The sequence below is a fragment of the Gymnoscopelus microlampas genome (assembly GCF_963454915.1).
Source record: "Gymnoscopelus microlampas genome assembly, chromosome: 10".
NCBI classification, from domain to species: domain Eukaryota; kingdom Metazoa; phylum Chordata; class Actinopteri; order Myctophiformes; family Myctophidae; genus Gymnoscopelus; species Gymnoscopelus microlampas.
Genome location: NC_139947.1, coordinates 41862082 through 41876067, shown reverse-complemented (window position 1 = coordinate 41876067; position 13986 = coordinate 41862082). Strand labels below are relative to the sequence as shown.

Here is a 13986-nt window from a genome sequence, read left to right as displayed (position 1 = left end):
AGTCTATACACACACACACAAGTAGGCCTATCCAAACCCTCTTCTTGATGGGTATACAGTGTAGGGAGAAATGAAAGACAAACAGCCTATGGGTAAGTATTTTAATCATTCTGACAGGATGGGCCAAAGATGAACATCTAAAAATGTCAAACTACCCATTTCATTTCAGCACAATGGACTGAGGCCAACTATTTTCTTTCCACATGCAGTTTTGGTATGCCAAGCAACCCACTACATGTATTAGTATTTGGAAGTGGCGATATTTAAAAAAAAAATAACAGAACGTGTAAAAAACAAAAAGGAAAAAAAAGGAAAAAGAAAACAAACAAAAAAAGATTATAAAAACAGCCAAAGTAACACATGATTTATCACAAAACATTTTAAACTGGCTAGTCAAAACAAATGCAGGGGAAATGGCTAAAAACTAATTTGGGAAGAACCAAACACACTGGTAGGGATGACATGTAGACAGGTTGCTGGTGTTGCTACTATGTTCACTACAGTAGATAGCGTTTCATTGTCCTTTGAGAAGAGTAAAAATCATGATGGCTGACAATGTGATAAACACATATTACACAGAGGTATAGAAAATCTTTTCACGCTGTCTTACAGTAACAAAGCAAAGGAGAATGCTTGACACCGTTAGCCTTTACAGAAGCACAGATATTAGCCGAGGACAGAAGAGTGGTCCTCAAGGTGTCCCTTGATCAGTGTTGGACAGTAACGCATTACCAGTAACGCATTACTAGTAAAGTGTTATTGTAATATGACTTTTCCCAGTAACGAGTAGTTTAACTAATTACCACTAACATTTCAATAATAATATTACAGTTACCCTTCCCCAAAAAGTAACTTGTTCCATTTTTCACACCCCTTGGTGGAACGGCGGGCCGAGACATGGTACGTATAGTGTGATTTGCGTGTAGTAAATTTTGTCTGGAGTAACAGACAACAGCACAGTCAGTTCAAGACTCCAGTTTAACTTTCCCCCAAGAAATACATTTTCCCTCACCTCGTTTTGAAAGTCCATAAAGTGAATGAATCTGTATGACCTCCATGCAGACATCAATATGTGTGCGTCTCCCCTGATCTGTTTTCATGCCACAACAGCTTTCGTATGCCTAAACTATGCTGGGTTGCACGCTGTGTCACATACGGAAAATAGCTGATCTACAAGCTTGCACACCCATCGCACTGCAACGCGTTGTGAGCTTGTAGATTAGCTATTTTCAGTGTGCAACAATGGCACACACTCAAGTATAAATCAGACTTCATGCTGCAAACACAACTGAATCATTGATCTGAGAAAGCTTTTATGTTTAGCAGTCCTGATGTCGGCAGTTGAAGAGACAGTCAAACACTTTACACTGCTTTCTTCAGCTCAAAGTATATTCATTGTCTAGGTAGTTTGCAAATGATTTTTTTATGCTGACACAGTAAAACGTGTTGTTTAACTCCAATGAGTGTACACATTTAACCAAACGTACCTGTTCCAACACTGAGGATGTTGCAGTGTTGAAATGAGTAGTGTAACTAGTTACTATTGGCAGGGAGTAATAAGTAACGTAACAATATTACTTTTGAAAAGAGTGACGAGTAATAAATTACTTTTGAGTAATGAGCCAACACTACCCTTGATGTCCTGATTGCTCATGATGTTGCCTCTCAGTATCATGTTCCTTCTAGGCTAATGTGGCTCCAGTAAAGCAACCTAGCAGAAGGAAGGGGAACCATGCGGTGTTATAGGCTGAGGGTCAAGTATTGTAAGAGTAGGGTAAGAGGGACTATTTGCTTCCGACGCACAGCGCTTTGGCACACCAGATGCTCTTCTTCATGAGACATGAGCGACAGGGAGGATACTACCATTTAAGAAGAGACAGCCGGGGGGCAGGGAGGTGCGAGGTGCGAGGTGCTTCGATCTAGCAACTTGAAACAGAGTCACTCCTTCAATAGTAAAGCCCAACTTTCACTTCATCATACTGGCGCGTTACTTGGCAAATTTTCCCAGAGCAACACGGCCGCACAATGATGTATGAAGGCTTAAGACAATAAAAGGTAAGGGAGGAGAGGGCCAGGTGCTTCAGTCGTACGTTCCCCACAGCGGCGTCTAGTGAGTTGTTGGGTGTGTCCGACGCATGGGGGGGGGGTCAACTCCAGCACATTCCACGCACAGCGCGGAGGCTGAAGCTGGAGAGACACTGTCAGGATAGGGTATAAACGAGTAGCAAGGAGACACTGTTCTCCCATTCAGACTTCATTTCAAGATGATGTGGTAGCCATCATGCGTTTCATCTGGTGATAAAAATGAATACATAAGGGACCGATTATAATAAATAAAATTACTAAAAAGACAAAGCACATCACAGGTGATGGCTGAGGTTTAATTTAGAAACAAAAGCTCTCCCAAACAGAAATTGGGAGAGTATGTGAAATCTCACATACTGTACCTTTCATTGTGTCCAACACAAAACACACCTCGTCCTGGAAGTTCTGTATCATCTGTAAAGAAGGGACAATTTCGGTGTCAAAGGCAGAAGGAAACATATTACATGGCAATGTGGATTTATTACAGTAACTAACGTTTCGTCAACCAAAAGTCTTCTTTAGGATATATGGAAAGGTCATCTCATCCTAACACTCAAAACGTAACCACTTTCACCCTGGCACCCCCATTTTGGATATGTCATTATGGGTGAAGAATTTTCAGATTTCCAAAATAGTGAATAATTGCCATCTACAAGCTCATAACACATAGCAATGCGACGCATTGTGAGCTTGAAGATCGGCACAATAAAAATGACAGTACATATAATAGTGCTTAATTGGTTAATATACATTGTGATGATTTTCTGTTCCACAGGCCTCAACCTCCTAACTGACCAAAATAGGTCTAGCTTGGCCTGGACGGTTGGCGGAACCATCGGGGACCTAGGCTGGTAATCCCCCATCTCTCTCCCCATTTCCTGTCAGTCTACTTTCCTATCAATAAAGGTAGAAAAAGCCCCCAAAAATATGTTTAAAAATAATAATAAATAGGTCTAGCCTTAATGCAGGCAGAGAGCAGAGTGTGGCATAGAGGAAAGGCGGCTTTTACCTCATCACTGACCAGTACATGGATGCCGGTGGGACCCTGTTTAAAGATCTGGCTTATTTGTCTGGGCGAGATGTTGAACAACTGAGCAATCTTCTCTGTGAGCTCCACAGCCGTCAGCTCCTCCAAGTAGATGGCGTGATAGACTGCAGGCAATTACGTAAGTAGGTGTGAGCACTCAGCAGAGCCTTCTGGGTTATTTTTTTGCCATAAACTCTCAATGAATACCTTATTTTACAAACATACATTTAAACATTCATTATAGAGACTATGCCCTTTTGTATCAATAATATTATATGACATCATGCATACTATAATTCATGAATCCTTATTAAAAATAGGATGTAATGCATTTCACACATTCTTGTTTGCACAATATTACAACAGACATGCATTAAAGCAAACACGGGCTAACCAAAGAAAGTGTTGCTGGCAGCATCTCCGTTTTCATGTTTCTGCTGCTGCTCTCGTGCCTGCTGAGACTCCTGACACACGTAGACTGTGAGCCTTGGTCTTACCACCCTACACACATACAAGATCGCCATGGGGAAAGAAAACAACAAAGTGCACTTTTTAAGTCAAGAAACCTGACAGCTTATTGGGTAATACAATATTAAAACACACATTTTGACAGTGGAATGAAATGAAAGGAGGAAACCCACCGTCCTTTCAGTGCATTGAAGAGTCGTATACCATCCGCTGGGCCACATATCTGAATGACATCTTCCCGTGTCAGCTTCAACAGGTCTGCCCCTGTTACATACAACAATAACCTCTGAACCTTCATATAGGGATGTCCGATTTTATCGGCCTCCCGATATTATCGGCCGATATTAGCATAAAAATTGATATCGGGAAAATATCGGTATCGGTTTTTGAAAAAAAAAAAGTTTTTTTTTTTTTTTTTGCTTTATAAATAAGTTACAGGAGTTTTTACTGTATATGGTGTGTGTGATATGAAATTTGAGCTTACCCTGATCACAATAATCCCCGCATATATCGGTATCGGTTGATATCGGTATCGGTAATTAAGAGTTGGACAATATCGGTATATCGGTTATCGGTAAAAAAGCCAATATCGGACAACCCTTCATAACATAGATTCACCCCGAGCTGAACACATGTGACTAAGTTCAACGATTAGAGGCATGTCCTGGTAGGCTGATCCAGCTGCCGTACATACTTTAGATCTCCTATGCTCTGTCTGTTGAATATCTCTCTCTACTAGCGTTCCTGTATCATGAGATGTTTCTCAACATGATCACGCAATTCTAAAAGATGGATGGGTGGGGCTGTCAAAATGGCCACCATGTGTGAATACACACTGCCTGTTGTTGCCTGCTATTGACAATTGGTCAATAACAGGCTGAACTGGTCTTCCATGATTAGTGTTGTCTTCTGTCCATTCACCAAATAGCAGGCTAGCTTTAAAGATTGCATGTGTTTATTAACTCCACAGTGACAAAAGAACATACGTTACATAGTAACGAACATAGTATGTACAACGAGAATGTGTATTTACAGTGGGCAGTCCGGGTGTTGACATTCACATTGGCATGTTTTAGGGCATGGTCACACCGCACTTTTATTCTACCTTCTATGAGGGCGGATTCTGCCAATGCATTTCAATGGAGTGTTTTTTTTTGTGCAGAAATCCGCAAATGGCAGCAAACCGCTCCATTCCCATTGAAATGCATTGGCAGAATTCACCCTCATAAGTAGAATAAAAGTGCTGTGTGACCGTGCCCTTAGGCTAGCTTTAAAATAACCAGATGAGAAACACAAGCAAGTCTTGAACCTAGTCTGATCTGAACGATAACTAATGGGGACCCGATCTGTTCCTTTTTTGCCATCAGGAAGTATCACACCTGAGAAGTTGGTGAAAAGCCGGCAGAAGGGCGAGAAGCGATTTCTATGAAGCCACTGCTGTGCATCTTGTGGTGTTGTTGTGGGTAACAGGTTCTACAAGAATAAAAGACAGACAGTGAGAACATGTTGATCACAACAATGTTGAAAGGCTAAGGAATCCTAGGGGTCATGTGTGAAATTACTGTCAGGCTATATGAATTCAAATTAATATTTTATAGACATCACAGATATCCAAAACATTAAACAAACAAAACATCATTAACTCTGTAGTGTAAGTATGCTGTCAGCACAAAGATAAGATTACTTGCCCATGTGATGTTAAGCTGTATCTCGTTGGTTGTCTAAGTACACACAAATAAAGAAAGATGTCTTAATTTCCTCACAAAACTTTCATATGCCGCTTTTGAGTAACAGAAGGCAAAAACATAATTAAAAGCAAATAGCAAATGACTTCTATCATGCTCGGCTGCACTATAAACTCATTTAGGCAACTATAATATTAAGGTAAATATTTATGCACTCATTCAGCTCAAATCCCCAAAACGTATCTTGCAGTTAATTGGAGTCTAACATGAAATGACACATGCTAAACAAATAAAAAAGGAAATTGAGGGACATTAAAGGGTTATTATTACTCAGAAATCATCCGATATAAACATATGCAAATTCATTCTTTGAAAAGTAATAAAACTGGACAGATATTCCACAGTACAAACTAACTGACAAGATGAAGGTTTCAAAAGGAAAATGAATAAATTAATCATTAAAGATAAGAGAACAACTCATATGCTTATTTGTAACCCTTTCTAACACTGGTGAAAAGCAGACTACTAAAATAAAGAGAGTAAATCAATCTCTTTTGAAGAAAGACATTTACAATAGAGATTAGTCAGTTCCTTCACTAATTAGAAGACTTGATAGCACAGTAATTGGCACTCTCAAAATCAATTTGCGCAAATCAGTCCCCATGTGTTATAATTTAATTTATCTCATTAAATTTAAACCTCAAACCACCTTGACAGACCACATCAGCCAGGCCGATGCCTCAAAATGCTTCTAAGCAGGAAAAGAATGGACAGTTGTTGTTGCGGTGAAAATATTAAAAGGGTTAATAAATGGCTAATTAGCAACATTAGAAACCGTACAGTTCTGTGCTTTCTTCAATGGTTGAGGAAAGGAGATTTATGACTGTGACACATATTGATCTAAAGATTCATGCTTTGAGTCACAACCGTTTCCTTATGCCCAATTACTCCTGTCGTATGACAGCGTACCACTCTGAAAATAGCAGATCTACAAGCTCACAATGTGTCACACTTCTTGAAGTAATCGACTAAAAACAATATCAGCCATGATGTGTCATCTCTGCATCTAGCATAAGATTAAGAATATAGTGGACATGCAGGGGTTTGGTGAGGCAGGTTTGGGCCATAAGGTATATCATGGATATGGGACTCACAGAGAGAGAAATAACAGTTCTACTTACTTCTACAGCCTGAACCACAGGCTCAGGCTGGTGGTTGGGTGATCCGTTTCTATGTAGACAAAAAATAAACGTTTTAAATAGTGTAATATGTAATAACAAATAATAACATAACGCATACGTCCCACTATTACCTCACACATCAGCTTACAGACAAATAAGCATTGGCTGGAACAACACAATATAAATCACATACTAAAGGGAGAAACGAAACATACTAATGTAACTATGGTTCTATGCATCCCTGCTGACCACCTGTTTTAACTCTTTAACTAACAGAGTAATAGTGTCACGCCACTGCCAGCGAAAACGAGCGATTTTACCAACCTTTGAAAAATCATTAAATATTTTCTGTGATCACCATCCTCACGGCAATCACCTCATTACACTCACGGGGGTCTAGTAGAATCGGGGGGGGGGGGGTTGAATGATGAATGTTCATTTTGTTGTGATCACGTGATTTCTGGGTGTACTCTTCTTCAGTGATCCTGGGATCATTCACAGGCTGCAGAACAGCCACTGAAAACTCAAACTCTCATCAAACTCGTCAGTGGCAGGATGCGCCTTTGCAGAATCTGACGAGAAATCTGGTCGGTGGCAGGCAAAGAGTTAAGCACTGACTTAACTCATATACTGCCTAGAACGACTAAAACGACTTCTGTCCATAAGCCATGCCTGCCAAGAACGACTAAAACGACTTTTTAAAAAAATTAAAAAATTAAAAATATTTTTTTTTTTTTTTTTTTTTTTTTTAGATTTTTTTTTTTTTTTGACCCAAAGACCAAGGAGATATGATTTTTCGAAGATATAGACTCCCATCCACTTCCTTGTTAACTTAAAACTTAAAAATTCTGTATCTCGGCTCCTGAGTACTTTTTTTTTTCAATGAAAAATATGGCAGTGTTCAAACGCGGCCAGAATAATTCTGGCAGTGAATGAGTTAATATCCACCTGCACATGCATGAAGGGGAATATTCAGTGCTTTAAGCACCACCTCTTGTGGTCAGCAGGGATGAAATAGAATCCTTAATATGCACACTTACCCTTCTGCCACTGGGAAGCTGTTGTGTGTGCTGTTCGAGAAGCCAGGTGATGGCGAGTTGTTGACATAGGTGATCTCAGGCCAGGGAGAGCACTGCATGAGAGCATCACTTTTGTTATCCTTACAGTCAAAACAACCTTAAAACTGAGTTGTACAGCTAATGCACCCATTACTATCCATGACCTTCACTGTTCACTTTTGTGTACCGTTTTCCAGTTGTCTTATTAATAAAACACAATGGCCATTTTGACGAATACCCTCTGCCCCCTTTACAGAGTTCGAAGGGTCCTAACGTACTTATCGTCCTCCAAAACGCTCCTGTTGAACATCACTCACCTCTGTCAGGATGGTGGTTTCATAGGAGGGCTGATACTTCTCCTTCTCCTGGGGCGCTCGTTTCTCCATCTTCTCCCTGTCCGTCTTCTGCTTCCTGTCTGCACCTTTAGGCTGGAACAGGTCGAGTGAGGTTAGTAGCACAGCCATCGGGAAGAACAAGACACCAAAGATGTGGGAATTTTTAACAACAAGCAAAATCTAAATGGTTTCCTCTCACCTTAAAGACTTTAACCTGGCAGGAGGCAGAGTGGAGGTGCTCTGTGTACTCACTGCTCTCATTCTCCTTGAAAGTGTCGATCTGGATACGAAAAGGCACGCCTTTTTCTCCTCCATGCTTGCGCATGGTGAATTCCGTGCTGATGCAGTGAACCTATGAACAACACAATACATATCTGACTGAAACTTATTCAGGGCAGGATGCCATAACTTATCAACAGGACAGGGTAAACATGACACTACAAGGAAGCCACACAGATTTAGGAAAATGTTATTAGTAATTATTACTCAGAGGTCATATCCACTTTGTTTGATAGTTTGCTAAACTCTGGATTAATCGGTATACTAAACAAGCGAAGCAATGCAATGACAGTAATCTCTGGATTGTCCAAGATCACTCCGATCAGACTTAAAAATAAAAATAAAAAACGAATTCAGGATTACAGGGAAAGGGAAGTTAGAATATGTTCTAATGAAAATAGCAAGATTCGGTCGCCATGCTACCTGGATAAAAACTGAGGTTCTTTTTGATGGGTCCCATAGGAACTCCACAGTGTTAAGCTGAGTAGGGTTAGCCCTGGGGTCGATCATGCCAACAGACATGGGGATATCTGCAATGGATCAATGTGAAACAATGTGTTATCAAAAGTGTTCTTTATGCACTTCATCACCATTGCCTGCTGTAAACTTAAGAACTGTGCCACAGATAAGAACCCAATCCAAGCCCCACTAATAAGCTACAGTTACACCTCCACATAATGTCCTAGACAGGCCATCACAACAGTCCACTTCTTGTATCAATGTTACAAAACAAAAATCTGCTCTATGTGATGATTAATGTAAACTCAAGTTCACACTGCAATACAACATTTTCTTCCACACTCAAACCCAATCCAGTTCCCTCTGTCTCAGTCTACAGAGGATCAGCTGTCCAAAAGACAGAGAGAGTGATTGGCCAGTGCTCACCCAGGTCCAGGATTCGATCCCCAGGCCTGTTCCAACGCCAGCCCTCCAGCTGTTGGTGCTCTGTATACTGGAGTCGTCGGTCATGGAACACCACACGGAGGATGCTCTGGAATACACACAATTAAATAATTATGGCACTTTGTGAAATCATAACATTTATATACATATTATCTATAGTATGCCCTGGAAAGCACTAGACTGTACGAATATATACAGTGGTAACTTATGAAATGGTTGCAATGCCGTGATCTTAAAAGGGGAGCAAACACTGTTGAAGGCTGAATAGCCGAAACGTCTGTCACCTTGTCAATTTGAGGCATATGGAACAATAACAAATATGGATTTTTATTTCGGAGTGTGAAACCCTCCATGGTTTGATTTATTGAATGCCGTGATCTTACCTTCACCATTTTACCAGTGATTTCAGGGAGCTCGCCCATTTTCCGATTGTCAAGCATTCGAATTTCGTAGGACTGCCCTGCAAAGACCAAGCCATATGTTAAATTCAATTGTGAGCTATAAACCAATTTTAATCTGGTGTCCCTAATTTGGGCATGTCATTATATGCCCAAATGTTCAAAAATGTCTGATCTACAAGCTCACAATGCATCCTCGTACAGTAGATTGGCTATTTTAGACACAATTTGAATAGGGCTCTTAATTGATTAAGTAAGGCGTGGTGGAGGCATAAATGCTATCTTTTTCCATGTGTGCAATTATTACCTAGTCTTTAGTACTTAGACATAATAAATATAAACAAACATGGCTTCTGTGTTCAATCTGGACATTTATTTCCATTACCAGTGAATACTCCAAGCTCACAGGTGTCAAGTCCACTAATAAAGACAGATAGAAGAACAGTAAATCCAGATGCTTGCCTTGGTTGAGGTAGGTAAGTGTTTCATCATGCAGTTTGACGGCCGGCGAGGTAGCTGCACACAGAACATACTGAAAGGGAAGGATCTTGTTATCGTTGTCTGGAGGCAGGTTGGACTCCTCCTGCTTGAAGATGGGCAGAGCAAGCACATCGCTGGAGAAAGAGACAAAATAGAAAAACATGGTCATAAGCTGATGAAGTCTATTATACTCATCGTGATTCGTGGCACACCAGACCCTTTCATGCGACTTCCTTTGTTGGGAACAATTCTAAACTAAACGAATCCTCATATTCAACAGCTGCTGTGGAATACTGCATGTTAGATGGAAGTAGACTAAATCAAATACATACCTAAGGTATGATCCATCACAGGATGCTTCTAGAAAATAGACTGCGACTTACAATTAGAGCCAGACTAATACCAGATTATTTGACTTTTTTTAATCGGTATCTGCAATTATGCAACCAATGTGTCCCAATTTTTAACCACTTCAACATAGCATTCCTATTTTGGGCATATCATTCACAATGGCATTGTTTTAGAACTGCTATTTTTGAAATCTTTGGAATAGGGCTTAAGTTGTTAAATATATAGGGTTATAGTTATGTTTTTAACTTTGTAGCTATCAAAATGTTTTTTTTCCAATGTGTTTGCTTTTAAGTTAAATATAGTAAAAACATCGGTAATCAGTGAGCTAGGAGGACACTCAAAAATCGGGATCGGACCCAAAACTTTGGTATCGGTCAGGCTCTACTTGCAATGTTCTCCAACGATGCAGTTCATTAATCATAATGGGGGTAACTAGGGAGACACAATTAAATACCTTGGTATCCAGACAGTGTACCTCATTTCTCCTCTCAACAGAAGAATTTCAGTGGGCACTTTGCAGACTGTCTAGTAGTAGTATCATGTAACAGAGCACTTTCTATACCAGTTGCTCTCAAGCTGTGGATCCTGACAGCACAGGGGGTCAGTTTGACAACCACTGTTCTAGAACAACAAAAAGGATGCTGAAAGAGCCATGTGCCTGAGTCAGCTAAAACTAAATTGATTTCACACGAGAAACAAAGTGGCCAAAGCAGTCAATAACTGTCAATAATAATACCAGATAAATACACAAACAGAATCATAGGGATAATAATGATAACACAAACAGAATCATAGGGATAATAATAATAACTAATTCATTCTTCGAACTTCAAAGCGGTGAGGCTCACCACCAAACTATATCAACACTCAAACATAGTGATATTAAACTGCTTGATCATCACCAATACACCAATCAGATGTTGTGAAGCACAAGATTAATGTAGTTTGCATGCTATGTATGATGGTTACAACACTGTGTTTAATTCAATTACAATTTCTAATAGTGTGCTTAACTGCTAAGAGTTAACATTCTACCAAGTATTCATTGTGGGTCTTCACACATCAATTAAAAAATAATGACAGATTGTGTCACTTTTCTATTCAGAATACACTCCAACTTGCCAGAAAGGGCAACGACTGAAAATAATCTACAGGACAAAGGTGAACTTTTATTTAAAAAATGTATGGAATAGAATTTATCAGTTATCTTTCTTATTATTGCATGTTTTGGACCAGTACCAGATCAAATGTGTCAATGGGAGCACTGCTAGTCATCATTTTTATTCCACTCAAAGAAGGAGACCATGTCTCAGTCTCTTCTAAAACAAGTCCATATTTCATCAAATTCCACAATGCATTGTTCCGGGACGGGTCAAGTCAAAGCACACACTCTAGAAATGTACAGTATTGGTTGGATATGGGTTTACTACTAACTAGATACTGAAGAGACCCAAGACTGTGGGGGGCATAAGTGTGAATGCATTAAAATAAAGCCCTGAGAAAGATTTATGTTAATATGTCCATTAGTATGAGACAGGCCAAGACCGCCTTTATTTAACTAAAACAGCGTTGAGTCCAATACTTATTAGCTGTATCAGTGTTTTAACCACTCGAACCCCAGCATCCATATTTTGGGGGGAACATGAGCCAAAAATAGCCAATCTATAAGCTAACAACGCGTCGCAGCATGAACTGTAGATGGGCTATTTCTGGCAAAGAGACTTGGTGTAGAGGGGAAAGAGTGCACCAAGTATTGAGGCAACTCATGTTCAGATTACTAAATATAAGTCGTAAACAAATCAATAGATACAAACCAATTTTGGACCAAGTAATTAGAATTATTTAATAACAATTAGAAGTGAGCTCATGATACTGTACCTCATACTGTATGCCCCAGCTCCAAGCTCTTGTCCAATGCCTGAGAGACTGGCATCAAAGTCCTGGACTAGACCTGACTCGATCACCTCGTCTGTGAGGGGCAGCTTCAGAGCCCACGCCATGACGACGGTGTGTGTGTGGAGCTTTCCTCCCGATGCAAGTCCTGGAAAACCCGAGCCAAGCTCTTGTCCTCAGTCTGTCCAAAGTGTTCAAACCTTTGACTGAGAAAGAGAAACATCATGTCATCATCACTCACTATAATGCAAGGAAAGGAGGCATCGATTCAAGCTGGCATGAAAAATCTCATCACTACGTGGGCAACATACTATCGGATACAGGATGGGTGGGCACTAGGGACATCTGGGCACTTTGATGTAAAATTGGCTAATTTGTCCAAATTTTTTAAAAATGTAATATTGAAAAATGGTGTTAATTAAGTAATGTAAAGTATACATGATGTGACATGCACGGTACATCATTATCAGATTCAGACTTAATTTTATCCTTCAACTTCTTGTTTATGCCCCAAAATGACTGGATATACAGGTTTTGTAGCAATTTGTAACAATTGTAGAAATATTAGACCTAATTGTCAAAGCATGTTCTAATCATGTATACTTTACATTACTTAAGACCATTTTACAAATATTTTAGGACAAACATTTTGGACAAAATAGCCAATTTTACATCGAGGTACCCAGATGTCCCTAGTATCCTGTTACCATACCATACTATTCATTAAAATGGATGACATCTGTTAAATGCGAGAAGAAACATAGTAAATCGGGATTCAAACAGACATGTCATAAATAACAGGTCACGATTTTGTAAAATAAATAATTAACAATGGTGAGCAAGTACACATAGATCCTCGGTGTTATGTGTGCACTTAAAACTCTCTGACAGTATACAACTGTCAGATACAGTATACATGTGTATAATACACATGTAACAACCAAATCAACCAGAAGGGTCCCAATTAAAAGTGAAATACAAATAGCACAACAAATCACAACCTACCTTTGATCGTGAGAAAGGTACAGCTGGACTCTTAACACTGCGTCAGTTCCATGCCATCATGTCTTGCTGCTGCCTCGTTCCAACACTAAAATAAACATGTCTAGATGCTAACAGCTAACCCAGCTAGCTAGCTATAGCAGCTCTTCGGATGACTAAAGGTGAAGCCTTTATCTTGTGTTCCGCTATTCAAGCTTGACAAGGACGATCGGATAGAATCGGCCATTCATTGTGTATGTTACAAAGACTTATAGTACAGTTATACAATGGCAAAAATAGTAATAGTCTGTTGTTTGTTTATCTATCTTTCGTCGGGGAAAAGTAGCTTCCGTAATTTCCGTTTGAGTTCTTCTTCGGCTTGTTTTTCCCCCTCATGACTACAGCAATAGATGCTTCATCGCTGCCTTTTGGTCAGTGGTGGAAAAAGTACTACATTTCTTTACTTGAGTAAAAGTGTCTGCAATACTGTAATGTAGAAGTTACAAGTAGAAGTCCCGTATTCAAAATGTACTTGAGTACAAGTTAGGGTGATCAAATGTTCAGCCTCTCAAACCGGGACCCTTAAATTAACGTGCACGTTTGTCGTGCACGCGCGCGGCCATTCATGCATGTTCATGCACGCGCAAATGTATACACAGTACACACCATAAGTGTTGCATACAGACAACAATCATTGACAAACATCAGCCTCAGCGTTGAATTCAGACTCGCAATGCGTTCATGTTTTCTGATAGGTAATAGGAGAACAGGCGAGCATGTTTACATGAAATAAACATGCTAAACATTTAAGTAACCACTGAATACAACTGTTATTTAAATTCTGGTGAAAGTCGGGACAATT

General features: G+C 39.8%; 1 protein-coding gene across 1 annotated transcript; it reads right to left on the bottom strand.

Annotated features, from left to right (window-relative positions):
• Positions 1-87: 87 nt before the first annotated feature.
• Positions 88-13680, bottom strand: tfcp2 (transcription factor CP2). Its single transcript, XM_084068105.1, has 17 exons — positions 13149-13680; positions 12129-12349; positions 9882-10033; positions 9405-9481; positions 9004-9109; positions 8542-8648; positions 8039-8191; positions 7822-7932; positions 7487-7578; positions 6447-6495; positions 5269-5301; positions 4960-5053; positions 3754-3844; positions 3507-3613; positions 3095-3237; positions 2448-2499; positions 88-2292 (listed from the first exon to the last, which is right to left on the bottom strand). Exons 2-17 carry the CDS (start codon positions 12248-12250, stop codon positions 2255-2257), a joined length of 1527 nt encoding a protein of 508 aa, XP_083924231.1. The 5' UTR covers positions 12251-12349; positions 13149-13680; the 3' UTR covers positions 88-2254.
• Between the last annotated feature and the right edge of the window lie 306 nt (positions 13681-13986).